The following is an 18,568-nucleotide window of genomic DNA, read 5'->3' on the forward strand; positions in this document are numbered from 1 at the left end:
TTGACTTGCCACCCTTCCTCTCCAAACCCAGAGAGATCAACTGGGGAGAACCTCAAGGATCGTCACTCAGCCCTACGCTCTTCAACATCTACCTGTCCCCCGCACCACCATCATCAGACAGCACGGACTCAACATAGTCTCCTACACCGACGACACCGAGCTCATTCTCTCCCTCACCAAGGATCCAGTCACCACCAGACTCAACTTCCAAGAAGGAATGAAGGATGTTGCAACTTGAATGAGCAGCAGGTGCCTGAAGCTCCACTCGGAGAAGACAGAGGTCCTCGTCCTCGGACCCTCCCCCACTGCATGGGACAACACCTGGCGGCCAACCGCCCACGTCCGGAACATCAGCATCGTACTAGACTTCTCCCTCTCCATGACCCGACAGGTCAAAGCCGTTGCCTCCACCTGCTTCAACACCCTCAAATGGATCCACCCCGAATCAAGAAAGACCTTCACCCACGCACCCATAACCAGCAGACTGGACTACGGAAACACCCTCTAAGCCAGAATCAACAAGTCTCTGCTCCGCAAACTCCAGATCATACAGAACACCGTAGCCAGGCTCATCCTCGTCATCCCTCAACAAGAACACAATACCAAACACCTGACAGACCTCCATTGGCTCCCCGTCGAGAAGAGAGCAACCTTCAAGATACACACATACCTACAAATGCCTCCACAACACCGGACCCCAATACCTCAACGAGAGAATCTCCTTCCACGTACCCAAGAGAAACCTCTGATCTGCCTAACCCGTTCACATACGCAGAGCCAGAACAGGGGGATCTTTGACTGGGCAGAGCTGCTTACAACCCCCCCCCCCCCGCCCAAGTGCATTGAGACCCTCACAGATGAGTAGCACGCTTGACAATTTCGCGATTGATTTGACGGCCCACTGGACCTTGCTCCCTTGCTCTCCTCTTCCTCACAGCATACACTAGTGTTGGTGGGCAGACAATGGTGCTCCAGGATCCAGGGCATGCTGTCTTGGGTTCCCTCTGTGATGTCCCCTCACACAGCTGGGTGACTAGCAAGCCTCAACCCACCAGTCTAAGTCACAGGCAGAAATCTTTCAGAGGTTCCCCTCCTCACACAGTCCATCTGGCTGCTTGTCAGTTGACAATTTTTAAGGTCTCAAATTCCCCTTCACATAGTTAATTTCCAGACACCAAATGTTATTTAGAGTCAGTCTTCGAAGTTCATGTTGGGGGTCTGCTTCCTTTTGAAGTGCACTCTCTTCCTCTTGAAAGCAGTCTAACACAGCAGAAGCAACACCAAATCACCCAGCTTACAGGAATGCACAATACACAAATTTGCCTTGGGGAGATGGAGCTTCTTCTACCTCCTCCTGTTTCACCATGCAGGCCCGGGTCTCCAAAAATAGAACCCACAGCCTACTATGTAATGTACAATTCACAGGCACACATACACCCATGCACATGCATTTAACGTAGACACACTTCACAGCACTATTTCTTTCAGGTAGTGTACCATTTACAGGCACACGTTCACCTACCACATGCACATACCATGCACTGCATAGCACCACATCTTTCATGTTTTGTGCCACACACAGTCACATACACCCATCACATGTATTCAACATGCATGCACTGCACAGTACTGTATTGTATTATATTATACCCTTCCCAGGCACAGATACACCAATCCTGTGTTGCACTCCAGATCAATCCAATGTAGGCCAAAGGTGAATTAAGAACACAACAGCAGAACTTTAAATGATTGCGTCTATACGCCTCGCACCAGTTACAGGTAAAAAAGGAGCTTTCACAATGTAAAAAAAAAAAAGATAAAATACACACATCTATGAATCATAAAATAAATAAATGATTCATCATTTGGGTGATTAGTTTTTGTACTGTTGGGCAATATCTTTATTAATTCTATCAGTGTTTTCTCTATATATATTGTTTAGTATTATCAATGTTTTTCACTTGGCTATAGACCTTTTTCAAATTAACACCTACTGATCACTACACAGTTCGCCGTCACCACTGCGCTTGTGGCCTATGACATGGCACACACGCAATGCATATTCCCTAAGTCTATGCTTTTACAAATCTTCAAATAAAAAAAAAAGAATAAAAAAAAAAAAGAATGAAAGAGCACAAGGGTTAAGTAACAGCAGGGACATGCCTCGTTTGAAGGACTGCTGCTTTCAAACTCCCACGGTGTGGATTCCCGATACCAATCTGCTTGTTTGAGAATAGGGCTTGCAAACAAGCAAGATAACTGAACTTATTGATACAGAGCAGTAATTTATTTTTTGCTTCTAGCACGGTCACTGTATATAGTTTCAGCAGAAATCTTTTCCTAAACACAAGAAACAAAACCCAACAGCCAAATAAACAAAAAAAAACTCAGTCATACCACTGATGAAACAATGTTTTAAGCACTCTTGCTAGACTGAAAATGGAATGCAATTTCTTAAAACTACTGAGCCATACTAACAAGAGGGATGAGCAACGTCAGTGTTTACCTTACACAACGAATGAGATTTGTAGGTCACAAATTCAAATCAGTGTCCTCCGGAGGACACCAGATATGGTATGATTGGTTGGTAATAGCAGCAACCTCTCTTACCGTGCTTACTAACCAGCATATTTTCATTAGCCACTATATAAAGGAAAAGTTCTTTTAGGGATTTTGGATTTCTTATCAAGGAAAATAAGGCGCAATGTAGTGCTTCTATCGTGCAACGGGGGCTGGCGCTATCTCCGTGCGCCTCTTATCCGGCTACAGGGAACAGACACACTCAATAGTTGAGCGGATGTTTTGGGACTTCAAGACTTCGTCTGGTGTAGTACCAGACCATCACACGTCACGGATATATGATTAAACAACTACTGCCTAAACCACAAATTCCTTAACCACGAAGGCTATACACGATTAATCCTAAACCACTACATTGTTATCAACGAATTCCTGAACTACGAACATTATTTACATCACTATCTTCTGAGGGCAGGTTAGTGCAGGCCACCACTTCTGATATTTCAGCACTCCTAATGTTAGTTAGTGCTTCGTCGCACCTCACCTGCAATGGCCACGTAGTGTTAGACGCGTTCTCCAGCAACCCGGCTCGGAATCCTCTCGGCTGGGGGAGGCAGAGAAAAGGCACCGTGAATACTCTGTCACCGTTGACAATTGCCAGGGCTTGGAGTTCAATTGCCTTTTACTCCAAGCCCTCCAGTGTCTCTACAGCAGATGGTCAAGTCTCAATTCCCGGCCTTGCGGTGACAGCACCCTGTTTAAAGTGAGGCAGGCTGCCCTCAGCTGCCCCGTAATCTCACGGTGCACAGTCTCAGTTTTCTCCCCAGGGCAACACTGCTCCAAAGCAGTGCTGATGCTCCCCCAAGGCAGATGGTGCGTACTACGGGATCCCAGTGCCAGAGCAGCAAGATAACATAGCCACCATGTTTGCCTGTCAGCCACACCCCGTGTTACTACCATCTTTCAGTGTCTTTTTCTCTCGTTGGAGTTGGATAGTGCAACTCGGAAGAGGATATGCGTATCCAAGTGCCTGGGAGGATAGGTGATTTTCTGCTGGCCATTTTGTATCTCGAATGTTTAGCTAATGACGTCCATAGATAGGAGCCCCCTACATAGAGTGATCATGCACCGTATCTCCTCCATCAAACTTGCTAGTTCGACACTAGGAACCTGTAGAGGCTACTTGCAGGCTGGCAAGAAACAGTTCAGAAAGATAGTTCATTGAACGGCCATAAATCTGGAAAGGCTTTTCCTTGTAATTACAATAGTGCCATCTATTGGCTAGTCACTAGGTCGGTATTTTCGTGGTTTAGGAAAGTCGTGGTTCATGCGAGTCGTTGTTAAGGATGTCGTGGTAAACAGATTGGTCATGGTTTAGGAATCGTTGTTCAGGTCAGTCGTTTTTCAAAATTAGTTATTAAGGCTGTTTCCCACACGTCACAACACTCCCCCGTACCTTACAAGTCCCAGCAACATTTAGAGTACAGGAAACACTAGCCATGGAAACCAGAGTCACACAGATGTGCACTACAAGGCTGTTCAGATGCACACATAATCAAAAGACCAACAGACCGCTGGGGTCGGGAAGCTCAGACCCCTCCACTGATAAATAAAAGGCACGAGTAGAACACAACATTTTTAGGAAACGTAATTTTATTTATAGCATTCAAGACTTAACCCATAATGTTCCGATTGAAAAGAGTGTATAGTGATTGCTTTGGTTTCCAGTTTCATTGTCTCATCTTTACAAGAGAGGCAATTCTGACAGTCCACAGAACAGCTGAGACCGTTCAATTCTAGGTAAGCGACTGCGGAGGAAAAACACGAGTTGATCAGCCAGTTAGAGGAAATCCACTGAAAGAAGATGGAGACTATAAACACACTCTCATTCATTCTCTCAGCTATTCTATATCTCATTCTAAGTCTGCGTCTCCTGCTGAGCCAAGCACTCTCTACCAAAATGGTCTGGATTGGCAGTCACACAATAAAATCCCTTACCACCAAAACAAACTTACCATCAAATATTTGAAACTGTATCAACATTTTAAGGAAGGGACTGACAAAAGGTACAGGAGGTTACATGGTTTTCCTCAAAAACCCCAAGGCTGTATGTAACTTTTTTCAGAAGAAGTTTTCTTGCATTCCGACTGACGCAGAACTTCACCCAAACAGCTGCCTGCAGACAGCAACTTGTGTGTGTACAAGACCATTTTGAAAGGTGACCTAACAGCACATGGTAAGGTAGTCGCCCACATTTTGGGATCTAAAGTCCAGGCAGCAGACAGTCTTATAATAAGCATTAGCTCCATGGGCTCACAGAAGGGCTGAGCTTCCATTTGTCATCGGCGCCGAGGTCACGTGGCGGTTTGCCAGCTCTACTGTCCACCTCTGAAACTCTGGAAGGTGGCCGGAACAAGTTGATTTTCCTAGAGGGCAATCTTTGTGTTGCGGAAGCTGGAGTTATCTCTGGAAAAAAACAGAACACTGTGACAATGCTTCTGTGAAGCCAAATTAACTACTACATTCTGTGACTGAAGACCAAATTTTAGGCAAGTTGTGAAATGGTAAGGAAAAGTCCCAGGGTGTTTAACCTTCTACTTACCAGAGCTTGTGAACATGCTGGTTAAATGCGGCTTGCCTGGACCCCTACGGAAACGAAACACATTATCTCATAGGGCTGTCCTAGCCAATATGCTTTATAAAATATATATTTCTGGTGACCCAGAGAAAAATTGCAAACAGGCAAAGTCACCCAATTCTGAATGCTTACTACCCCTCCTCCCACCACCATCCCAAATAGAGGCAGCAATCCCTGGATCAGCACAGCTTCTTGTTCAAAGATTGGACCCATCCCTTTTTGATTGACATCAGCAGTGTAACAACCGAAGTGCCAACGAGCACACCGGACAAAGCCTCCAAAGCGAAGAGTAGCTACTACTCAAAGCCCCTTTGGAACTCTTTACACCAAGCTGAAGTTTCTTGTTAAACAAGCCATGAATGATCCTGCAGTTGAACTAACCTGGTATTCAACAAACTCTGATTGGGACTGACCAAGATCTGGTCAGCTCAGGGCGTGTGGAGTACAGAACCCTTCATCCAAGTCTCTGGCAGACGAATATGTGACGGACCAAAATATGAACGGCCTAAATGCAGTTTCAACCTGGGGAACTCTCATTTCCATGTTGATTTTAAAAGTAAATGGCGGGCTGCTCGGCCCATGGGACATTTTATCCAGTAAACAGGACTCCTAAGACAGCGGACGTAAACAAAGGCCATAGCCAGATTGGAGTGCATGCTTCCCTGGCCTGAACCAGAGAGGAGTGATGGTCACTTTCCATCCCAAAGAGGCCTCATGTCACACTGGAAAGGCAGATGGCACCTTGCACAGCTGGAATGGATGAACCGGGACCAGCCGCATCCATCACACCAACTGTGATAGAAGTCTACACAACAGCATTTGTCTTTGTCAGACTTAAAGAAACACTATATATACACCTAGACTGGTCTCCGTTATCTGGCCATTCCTAATTCCAGAGTTCGTTCCAAATGCTAAAAGTAGGGTATTTCTAAATCTAGAATGTGTATCAAATGTGTGGAAAGCTCTTCCTTTCTTAAGTTTGCAGACTGTTATTCAAAAATTTTCAAATGCAGCCCAATAGTGTTTGATGGGAAAATCTTTCATAAAACCTTTTTGGCAGGAATTTTTTCTTAAAGACAAGATCTTCCCAAATTTGCTAAACTCTATAGTCTTTCAACAGTCCCTCCTTAAAGGACCAGGAATTCCTAATCGCAGCATTAGCTCCTATACAGTTTAAAATAGTTGTTTTCTTGTGAAGAGAGCAGAGGTACTCCATGATTATTATTTTCCATGCTGCTGCTGAATGCCGCAGAGCCAGCGCGGGAAAGAACTCTAGCATAGCTTCTCTTCCAGGGCACTGCTTTTGTAAACAGAGACCAAAGTTAGTCTGAGAAGTATTTCCTCTAAACAGAACCCTAACATCTTTGTATTTTATTGGTTTATAATGTGTTGGACAGTTCGGGCGACAACCACAAAACCTAGCACCGCAGCTCCATAAATTACCAGCAAAAGGCAGATTGGTTTACTTGAAGCACAGGGAGATGCTTCAGGGAGATTCAGAGAAGGAATGCTAAAAGGCAGGAATAGGTTCACGCGGCACCAGATTGGCAAAAGGAAGGCACAGGGTTTGCACTGGCTACATACAAAATAAACCGCTTATGAAAAAACACTGAAAATAGTTTACTTCACATCGCAGAGGCCACAAACCGTTTTATTTTGGAACATAACTACTTGATGAATCAGTGCAACATAATTTGAGGTCAGGGCCTTCACAACAGAACTATGGGGCCAGGACCGGGAGTACTGTAAATGTACAGATCGTTTAGAAACGCCTATTGCTTATAGCGTCATATACTTGCCTCTAAGCAGTTCTCCAGTGGTGGTATCTCCACAGAATCACATGCTATCACCAGACTGGGGATCCAGGCACATTTAGTACAGCAGCATAAGTTGCATAAACATGTATGTCTGTGGTACGCTATTATGCGCTTCTAATCCACCTCACCACGTCTGACATACTCCAGCCAAAGCGGCGGAGGCGTTCTGAAACACATTCCACCCGACGGCCACTATGTGGCGGATTTTTAAAGCGCAAGCGTGTAAGGTAGGCAGGGCTGCATACGAGTCAATTAAATCAAGCAGCAATGGCCCTTTAGATACTCATTTTTCCAACTTTGGATCTCTCGTGATCAGTGAGCGATATGCTCAAAAGATGGAGGCTGGAAAGGCTCATGGGCGCAGCACCAATCCCTCTTGCCGACTAATCAATCAGTGAAAAAGTCCTTCACCAACTGTGGCACACCAGAGGCAAGCAAGAGGATTCACAGGAGAACGATGAACTGTGCCATGTCTGTCCACTGCCATAACTTACGAAGAGTCTACCGCTTTCGTCAAACAAAATGTAAAATTACGTGCAGAATTGATGAGCATACCACTTTCCTCATGAATGAACGGCAACAAGTAAACACAAAATAAACGGGACTCACAGCAAACCAAGAGACACAGTCACCCATTGTGAACGCGGCTAAAGCTCATGTCAAAACTGAAAATAAATTAGCGGTCTCTTTTTCAAAAACAAAACGAGTTCAACAAGAAAAACATCCTACAAAATTCAGATTACACCCAGTCATTGCCCTAACACAGGGATTTGAAACGCGTCGGCACCTTTCCACACGCAATCCACGAGGGAATCCGATTAAATGTTGCCCACAAGTCACAAAGGGATATTAAACAATGTTTTCATCCCCGCAGACTTTAAGCTTCATCCCCATGGCCAATAACTCTCAAAAACGAGAATGAAATAGTTGTCTAATGAGTACTGTTGGGTTACTTGACTGCAAAACCTAAGACTGGAGTATCATGTTTAATGATTAATGTGACTTAATTTGCACTGTCTTGAATGTCCGATTTATTATGGATTGTTTCACTATTTGTTGTTTAAGATTAGTTTAAAAATTGCACAGTGTATAGCCTCAGGCTTGTATGAAAATAAGGAAATTATGTTCATAAATGTTCAAATATTGGCAAAGCAATTAAGCCAGAACCAAGAAAATAGATATATTGGTTCTAATGCCTGCTTGAATTAACAGCAGGACACTGTAAAACAAGGTGGCCAGATTCTCTTTTTTCTTTTCAGTTTTCATCATCCTGTCTGGCCAACATTATTGGACGTAAGCCCCATTTTACTAATCCTATTGGAGAGTAGCAGTGCTCAGGGGATAGAAGTAGGTAGGTTGTAGCCCCTAGGTCACCAAGCGCACTGAGGCCTTGAATTCATAATTGACACATGGGTTTTAATATTATCTATGAACTGTATTTTTAGGTTTTGTTTTACAGGATCTGGTGCATCCAAATTTGTAGCAGTTAACGATTACTGTAGCAAGCAAGTTTTGTGGATATTTTATAGGACACTATTTGTAAAGAAAATTGTTAATTGATACAATAAAATATATTCATTCACTGAGGACTTTCACAGTCTCCGAAAAGGGAGCCAAGCAGAGAAAAAGCAGCTTTGTGAGGGAGAGGAACAGAGCCAATGCCAGTCAGTGAGACATGGGAGGCAACAGCTGCTATGCATGGGAAGAAACAGCAGGTATCCATCATGCACTTTCCAGCGGTGAGGAGCAGGGAGTTGCTGCTTACTTGAAGGGAGGAGGAGAAGCAGTGAGTTTATGCTAGTTCGGGAAAGGTAGGGATGTTATGCTCTTTGGAGAATGTTCAGCTATATTACAGGATTTAATTAAAGCTAGTAAATAGTATTTACAGCCAAATTCATGCTCCATGGAAGTCCTTTTTTGGTACATGTACTTCCAATCCCAACTCTGGATATGCGCTATAAAGCAAAAAATAATATTTGAAGTAGCCATCCATCTCAGAAGTAACAACATGCAGCTCATTCAGGAAGCCTCAACTATAGCAGACATCAGTCAGCCGTGAATGTATTTTACACAGTGAGTAGGGATGCATGCTGTTCGCTATGCACAAGGGCAGATAGGTGAGTGCGTAATAGCAAGCGGTCTCGAGATGGAGTGACCATCCGGTATGCGGTCAAAGGAGGACTAAGGAGTTCGGTATCAGCAGTGTGTGCGGGCATGAATTGGGATACGAGGCGTAGGCTGGACCGCCAGGGCGAGTCCAGCAAGGGAAGCAGCTACAATGGGTAGAAGGCACAATGACTTGAATTGAGAGCCAGGAGGGGTGGCTCTATCTATGCAAGCATATTTGGTAAATGAAGAGTAGTCTGGGCGCGATGGCAATTCCAGCAGCACAGGAGGCACGGTGACCTAGGAGAGCAAACTGTGTCCGGGTGTGCTCGGCGAGTGAGGCACTCACTCACCGTGCACACCTCACTCACCTATCTACCCTTGTGCATAGTGCACGGCATACATCCTATCTCAGGCATGTAAATATTAAATCCTGATGATGATCCCACTATTTCCCCTTACAGGATCGAAACGTCGTAGACTCATTGTACACTGTAAACACGACCTAACTTGCTATATATGTGTAACGGTATCGTTGCTTAACTCTGCTTGTTTTATTTTCTGTATAACACACAAGCTTTTCGTCCTGCCTGAGCGTTTGTTTTTGTGTTAAATGTATTGCATTGGATGCAGGCTTGTGTCCCAGATAATTTCTTTGTTCAAGAATCTCAATATCATTAAATTTTCACTGTCCAGCTGGACAGCATTAATATAGCTCTGATTCAGAGTCTATATTTATTCTCTCCTGTGTGTATTTCCCTTTCAGGGACTGTTTTTGTAGCTTCAATTCAGTGGCACAGCTAGCAAGAGACCCACATCAGGACATACCCATCCCACTTAGGACGAAAAGTGCTGCCGCAACAAATGATGGACAAAATGCTGAGTAAATCAAACATTCATTACCAGTCAAGAGAGCTGGGATAAATCCATTGTTCTTTTGCTCACCGCACCATGCCAGTTGAGGTGAACATTTGATTTACTCAGCATTCTGTCCATCATTTGTTGCTGTAGCACTTTATACCCTAAGTGGGATGGCATGCCCAGACGTGGGTCCTTGCTTGCTGTGCCGCTGGATTCAAGCTAGCCTGGCTGATGAGGTGAAACCACAAAACCGGTCCCAGGATGCTCGTTTCCAGTCCAGTGAGAACCATGCTTGGAAGTTTGGGCTGGACTGTTCCAATGAGGAGTAGGGTCAAGACTGATTTGCATATGGCTGGGCCCAAACTGAGATGGCGTAGTGAGCAAAAGAACAATGGATTTAACCTACATCTCATGAAGGGGGGTGAAGGTTTGATTTACTTAGCATTCCATCCATCATTTGTTGCTGTAGCAATATGAAGCTAGCTGGACACAGTATAGAAGGAAAAGATAAGAACATTACAACAGGTTTACAAACAGTTTAAGGAACCTACACAGGAGAAAGAAGCCCCTTCTGCTCCTCATTTATTCTTATTAAAATATGGCCAAAGGTAAGTATTCGTTTTTAAAAATCTATGGTGATCTACTCTCCACCTACTACTGTACAAAAAAAAAAAACATACAAATATTTTTTTTAACTGGGGCACACGAGTGGAAAAGAACTATAAAAGAGTACAATTTGAACACAGGGGCTGAGAGTCAAGACTTGGTAGAAAAGCAAGCATTGAACGTCCATGGAGACCTTGATCTACTGAAATTCTACATGCATCAATAATGCATGCCACAGAAGGCGCATCTTGTGTAAATTATCATCTTATCAGCTCAAAAGCTGCACTTTTGTTTCTAACTAGGACTAACTTCCTTAACCGCATCGCTGTGGCGGTTATTTTTCCGCTACGCGGCTTTTTTCTAAAAGCTGCGTCAGATGACGAGCTCAGCTCGTCACCCGCACACGACCACCGTGGCTGATGACGAGCTGAGCTCGTCATCAGCATCGAAGGGGTTAAAGAAATCTGTATGCATAGTAAATGGCTCCTGTCTCACTCAAACAATGCACTGACAAATTAATATTTTACGCTTGATTTTAGGTTGTTGAACTTCTGATCTACCAAAGAGGAGACTGGAACTGGCTACAGAAGAATTATCTAGATTGATTAGTACAGAACAGTCCAACATCAAAAAAAATAAACTAATATTCTACTTTAGGGAGGGCATTTCAGAATGAAACCATGTTTGCTCCAAGAACTGATGCACGACTTAAGATCTTGGAGGGCAAAGGTGGGAAAGGTTTCAGAAGTGGTGGGTGAGGGGGGTGACATGCTTTGCACACAAGCAGTTTCTTTCGCAAAAGTTGGAACTTTGTACAAAAGCTATATTCTAGAATATTAGAAAAAGATTGAGCGCTGAAAGACGCCATATGCTAATGATGCAATGACCGTACGAAGATGTGACGGTAAATCCAAGCATGATTACTTGCAGAGGAATTGGTGAAGGTTTCCAAGATATTTCCCAGGGTCGCCGGAGATGCTGGAGACAAATTTAACAGTTGTAGAGCGGAGGTAAAATAGACAAGCGCTGATCCAGGGATTTACTCTCATTGCCTCTTCTTGGTGGGGGTGAAAGAACTTTAGAATTAAGACAATCGGGTGGAGCACTGCATGCTATACCCACTCTTGATCACCAGAAGTACATGCCGCAAACTCTGGATGAGAAGATGGAAAAACACAACAGGCTTTGCCACATACCTCAATCCTATACCAAGGTCCGTCTAGTGTGTGAAACCTTTATCACCAACCCTCTCTACAGCTCTGAAAGAGAAGCATCCTGCCTTTTCTTATAAAGACTGATGACCCACAGACTGCCCCGGTACTCACCGTACAAGGACTAGCAGCACGTTTCTTAGTCGATAGAAAACATTGCACCATTTCAATCCGAATTTGGTCGGTGTGAGCAGACTCCTTGACACCCCCCCCCCCCCCCTCATCTCCAGCTGCGTCTGCTCAGGTGACAGAAGATGCAGGCAAGTGGGACAGAGCGATATTCAGAGTCTCTGAAATGCACTGCATGCTTCTGTGTCCTTCATGACACTGCTGTACAGCACAAGAAATTATGCAGAACAGGCTGTTGTGGGACATTGCCAAGTTATCCTGGGTCTCCATCCCTTTGGCTTCTGAGAGCTCTCAATGGAGAATTTTAATTGGACGAAGGCCGAGACACCAGCTCGTACGTAAAAGTAGCAATGAGACCTACATAAGGATAGGGAGGTCGGCGGCTCTGTCTAACAGACTTCAGTCCTTGTGTGACACCCACAGTGAAGCTGGCATGAGAAGCGACAGAGAAATGAGAGGCGTAACTACTCCAGAGTTGGCTCTTCTCCACATATCCACCATACTTAAATATACAGCATATCCCTATGTATATAAGCATTTATTCGGACTATGTGTGTCCCTTCATGTGCATTCCTCTGTATAAATGCGTATAATAATTAGGTTTATAAATATATAGATATTTGTTTTTTCTGCTTAACAAATGTACATATTACTTATGGGTATATTATTCTATGTTTAACACGTATATAGGTCACTGCATAAATAAGTGAATCTTTATCATAATTATCTACAATTGCTTCACTATTGAATTAGGATCTATCCTGTCCCGCTATACTCCCTCCAGGGACCTGCGTTCCTCTAGTAGACTTCTCCTGTCAGTCCCTCGCTCTAGAAGAGCTAAATGGGGTGGTAGGGCTTTTTCCACCTTGGCGCCCAAGTGGTGGAATGCCCTCCCACTGGAACTAAGATCCCTACCCACTCTTCAAGCATTCAGAAGTGCTCTGAAGACACATCTCTTTATGCAGGCCTATCTGTAATGCTGTCAAGCTTATAAATTTTGATATGCTTTGTTAGGCGCCTTGATGCCTTCGGGTTATTGTCTGCGCGATATGAATTTTATTCAATTCAATTCAATTACAAAAATATATAAATCATGAAAACAAATGTGCTTAAAGTACAGCAACACTTGAAAGTCTGTTTATTAAACAACTTAAATCTATATATATAGCCTTCCCTATACATAAACAACTTCCATGTACTTATGTATCTTTATATTTATTACTTTACTTCTAATTCAGCATCTCTAATGCAATACCCCATCTCTCACATTATACCTCTGTCAATATATCCTACCTCCACTCACGGCGCATCTCAACCTAGACCAAAGACCTACTTACCTTCTAGAGACTACTCAAGACCTGGTTCTTAGAGCAGTAGTAGCCACTCACCCCCTAGCGCCTTGAGACCCTCACAGGTAAGTAGTGCGCTTTACAAATTTCACGATTGATTGAAACTCATTCTACTCCCATCTCCAATGTACTAAAATATTTCTCACCCTATACCTCTCTCAATATATCTTATGCCTCCACTCAGACTCATCCCAAACCCCAATCTACTACCAGGATCCCCAAAATAACCCTTTCTAGACTCTTCCCTCCTCTACTGCACATTGAATTATCTCAAATCTCTTTTACTATTCAGATCTCCCAAACCAGCCTTACAAACCCTTCCCTCACATATCCCTCCTAGAATCATCCGATACCTCATCTCTCTCTCTAATTAACTTCTAGAGACTCCCCCCCCCCCTTTACGCACCCCAAACCTCCTCCTACTGCCATGATCTACAAATAAACAGTTTTTTGACCCTTCTCTCTTCTCTCTCTCCACTATCCTTTTCAATCCAACTAATAGACTCACATGTCCACCGCTCAAATTAATGTCATATTTTTCTATTCTAATTCCCCATGGATTCAGTTTGGGTTCTGGAGTACTGTGCTACCAGCCGAAAAGCGCTTTGACGCTTCGTCAGGGGTACTAAGAGCTATATAAATGCAAACCCTTCCCTCTTCTATCCCTCCACTATTCTTTTTCAATTCAAATAAACTAACATGTCCACATCTCAAATTAATTTAATGTCTCCCTATACCAATTCATCACAAATCCTTTTTGGGTTCTGGAGTAGCATGCTACTTGCGGAAAAGCGCTTTGATGCTTCATCAGGGGTAGAAAGAGCTATACAAATTCAATTACAATAAGTCCTTCAAAATCCACACAAGCAGGAATGTAAGAGGACTGCCTAGGACTAGGAACAGAAGCCGATCGGTCAATGACACAAAGCTTACTAATGTCAAAGAGTTTAATCTACGGAGGATGCTACACATGCACAGCATGAGTATATATGTAGGTGTAGGAACTGGGGCATGGTTTCAGAAGGCCCTGGCGGCCACCAGTTGTAAACAATGCACATTCAACTTGCAGTAACTACGGTGCCTCGCCAGCTTGAAAGAGGGGACAGTCCTTCCTTACGTAAACTATGGTAACATTAAAAGAGAACACTGCACGAGTTGGCCATAAACAAAGTTTAGCATATAAGACACTATTGACTGCCCATTTATTGCTCACAGAAAAGCACCAAAGATAATTCCACTGTGTGCCACTACTTCTACAGGGTCTTCAACTGAAAAGGCACAGTTCACATTGATGGTGCCCCTCTAAGGTCAACTGAAATGAAATCCGTAAAATCGAGGAATGCTTTAAGTTGTGACAACTTCCTTCCTATGAGCAATGTGTGCATGCAGTGAGATGTAGAGATGAATGCACCTCAGCAGACTACGCTCAGTTGTGCGTCTCAAGGCAGCAGGCTTCACTTTACAACAATAGCCCGAGCTGAACGCAGAACACGTGGAACACCATCACACCCTCCAGAACAGGATCTGAATGAACTCTTTTTACACGTCAACCAGAGTCCACAGGCCAGATCATTATAGAACAAAAATATATTTACCATTCGCAATCTACAAAAGCAAAGCAGTGAGTGCAATGCTGCCAGTCCACACCTACACTGAGGGTAGGGCATTTTCCTGGTCGATGGCACTGCCACCTTTTACTGCAACCCTGTACTCCCAGTCGTGGACACCACAAACATCCTGTTCGATCTGGCGGTACCAGCAGGCGGTACAGTAGAAAAACTGCCAGCAGCTGCTACAATCGAACACCAGAAGCAGCCAGTACAACAGGGTAGTATCAGCAGCCATACAGCCAGCACAGTAGGAGCAGCTTATCATAAACCCAAGTCTACGAAACAGAAGATTGTACTCCTATTTACGCACACCACAAGAAAACGGTACAAACCGACACAGCCAGCAGCCAGTACAATAAGGCACCGGCAGTAGTTCGAACATTTCCCTCTACGAAACAGACGATTGTACTCCCAGTCGTAAACACTAGAAGTAGTCAGAGAGGATAGCGCCAGCAACCACTACAGCCACAAGCAGCCTGTATACCGCCAGCAGTCAGTGGGTGCAATCTACCACTGCCAACAGTCACTAGAACATTCCCAGCTTACGATACAACAGCACCTCCTGTCAGTAGGAACAGTACCCCATCAGCAGTTGGCTGGCACAACAGGCAATACCATCAGTCACTAAAACATTGTACTCCTAGTAGTGTACACCACACACTGGCACTACAACAGGACTCTGTCTGCAGTTACAAAACATTCACAGTCTACAAAACAAAAAACTGCAAACCCAAACTTGGACACCAACAGTTGGTACAACAGGGCACTGACAAAAGTTAGAACATTTCCTGTCTATGAATAGAATAGTGTACTCCCAAATGTAGCCATCACAAGCAGCCACTATAATATGGCCCCCAGGAAAGAGTGCACTAAGACACTACTAGCAGCGGATAAAATAAGGCACCACCAACACATAGTACAATAGGGCTCAACCGGCAGACACTACAATAGGGATCAACCGGCAGACACTACAATAGGAATCATCTAGCAGAGAGTATAATAGGGCACCGCCAGCAGAGGGTACAATAGGGCACCGCCAGCAGAGGGTACAATAGGGCACCGCCAGCAGAGGGTACAATAGGGCACCGCCAGCAGAGGGTACAATAGGGCACCGCCAGCAGAGAGTACAATAGGGCACCGCCAGCAGAGGGTACAATAGGGCACCGCCAGCAGAGGGTACAATAGGGCACCGCCAGCAGACGGTACCATCAGCAGACAGTACAATAGGGGACAGTCAGCAGTTTGTAGAACATTCCAGTCTACAAAACCGCAGACTGCACACCCAGTCAAACACGAGAAGCAGCTGGTAAACCAGGACAGCACCAGCAGTCACTAGAACATTCCCAGAGCACAAATCATGAACACCACAATCAGCTCGTACACTACCACTAGTTTGTGGGTACAATCGACTACTTCCAGCACTCACTAGAAATAAGACGCCACCAGCAGTCAGTAGCCTCCACAAGACATTGTCAGCAGTGAGCTGGCACAACAGGACACCCTTAGTAGTAACTAGAACATTGTGTGCCCAGTTGTGTACACCAATAGCCAGTACAATAGAAAACAGCCAACCATTAGTGGAACATTTCCAGTCTATGACTCCACAAACAGTACACTGTATTCCCAATCTCGGCCACCACGAGCAGCCTTTAAGCAGCTGAATCAATAGGAACAGCCAACAGTCCACAGAACATTCCCAGGTCAGAAAAGTTGATTCTCCACAGCTAGACAACACAATACAAATGTGATCAGTGTCCTCGGAACCACTAACATTTCTTTGGGGCAAAGGCAAGCATTTTAATGTAGAGTGAGAAACATAATCTGCCCCGAAACGATAACCAGGACTAAGACCGGTGTGGATTGCTGGATTTGGAATTCTGTTATAGGCTCAGCCTTGATAGAATCTGCTTGTAAATGCCCTGCCCAACACTACACGCACCTGCAGTGCAGCTCTGCGACTGAGGGTTACCTTACAGGGGTTTATAGTCAAACCTAGCATATTGTATACTAGATTTCTGTATATTGCATACTATATTTCTGTATATTGCATACTGGATGTCTGTATATTGCATACTGGATGTCTGTATATTGCATACTGGATGTCTGCATATTGCATACTGGATGTCTGCATATTGCATACTGGATGTCAGCATATTGCATACTGGATGTCTGCATATTGCATACTGGATGTCTGTATATTGCATACTGGATGTCTGCATATTGCATACTGGATGTCTGCATATTGCATACCATATCTGTGTATGGCCAGTCCAGTTACAGGTATGTTCGATCATGGCATTAGGCTTCTATATGTTTCTTTACTGTAATTCTAGACACTCCGCAGTCTAGAAACCCACATGGAGCCAGAGGAGTTGCTGCCGCTTGGAGGACAAGTGTCCAGAGGAAATTACTGAAGGGTGCAAGAGTCTAGTTACCGGTCGATCTCAGGTGTGCTATAACCACTTGGAGAAGGTAAACTAGATGTGAACTACCTCTCACTCCCTGCGCGCCGCAGCATTTCTTTTAAGAGGACAGGGTCACTGGAGACCTGTTCTGAAAATTTGAAAGGAGAAGAAAAGGCTTTCATATTTTCTAACTTTGGAAGGAGAAACCTCAAAAGTAATGCTGATGCAAGGTGACTGGGGGTTTCTTGCAAAAAGTGCAGACCTCATTTGGAGTATTTTTGGACTGATCCCCTGATCTGGAGGTAGATGTCGATCAGCATAATGAAGTGAAGTATTTCAAGGCGTGAGATGCAATGTTTTTAACCCTCATTTTGACTGCTGATGTTCTTCATTGTTATCTTTCTCTCTTCTTGAAAGCTTTTGCATAATATCAGTTCCGCTTCGCTCAGACTTACACTTGGTGTGGCCATTGTATATACTTTAGTTCATGTTCCATTGTTACACTATTTGGCTCTTCTGCAGATTCTCTAAACTTCGCCCCAGCTAACTAAAACGAGCCATGGTTAGTTAGTGAAACCTGGTAATCCCTGTTGGCAGACAGACTGTGGGTTAATGCCCTACGGGCCAGGTTTTCATTTTACAATAAATATCCCATGGCCCACTACATTAGATGTTTTAGATCTATAGAGCGCGCACTTTGCAGTTTGTATGACCTTTCAGCACATTTGGTACCCAGTACCATCATGCCCTTATTTTGAGGATTGCAATATAAACGGGAGACTGGTTAGGTTTATCAGCTGTGACATCGATAGTCTATCTGAGAGCCCATAGTTTAGCTTGGGTACGTTTTAAAATACTTCGATATAAACAGGAGACTGGTTACACATCAATCAGAGAATTGTGAAACGTGCTACTCACCCGTGAGGGTCTCAAGGTGCTGGAGGGGGTTCTGGTTAGGTTTATCAGCTGTAACATTGGTATTTTTTTGGTAAGTTTTAAAATACTCCAATATAAACAGACTGGTTCGGTTTATCAGCTGACATTTGAGGTCTATCCGAGAGTCTGTAGTTTAGCTTCGTAAGTTTTTAAACTTGGTAGGTCAAGGAGTTATAAAGTTTCACAAGTGTGGTCAGAGGGCTTGATAAAGCGTAATCCAGCCCGCCTACTGCCCGGTTTGTAGTTAATCAAATGTGATTGTAATATGTGGGGACGAGGCATTGACACAGATGTGCGACAGATGTTGCCTTCCTGCAGACTGCTAAGATAGGATGACGGAGATTAGAATCAAGAAGATCCCAGATAAGGAACCTGAGGTT

At 44.1% G+C, this 18,568-nt stretch overlaps 1 protein-coding gene across 2 annotated transcripts in view; it reads right to left on the minus strand.

Moving 5' to 3' along the window:
* Positions 1-4,155: 4,155 nt before the first annotated feature.
* The window catches only part of LOC147678762 (eukaryotic translation initiation factor 4E type 2-like), a 58,765-nt gene continuing 44,352 nt past the window's right edge, over positions 4,156-18,568 (minus strand). The window contains exons 7-8 of one of the 2 annotated variants that reach the window (XM_086946218.1): positions 5,123-5,166; positions 4,156-4,986 (exon numbers count right to left, since the gene is read on the minus strand). In XM_086946218.1, the coding sequence (XP_086802344.1) occupies positions 4,820-4,986; positions 5,123-5,166 (211 nt within the window). In that variant the 3' untranslated portion in view covers positions 4,156-4,819. The remainder of the gene's footprint in view (positions 4,987-5,122; positions 5,167-18,568) is intronic. The other variant, XM_086946219.1, reaches the window with a different exon arrangement.

This window comes from Lissotriton vulgaris, chromosome 12 (assembly GCF_964263255.1).
Source record: "Lissotriton vulgaris chromosome 12, aLisVul1.2, whole genome shotgun sequence".
Classification (NCBI taxonomy): domain Eukaryota; kingdom Metazoa; phylum Chordata; class Amphibia; order Caudata; family Salamandridae; genus Lissotriton; species Lissotriton vulgaris.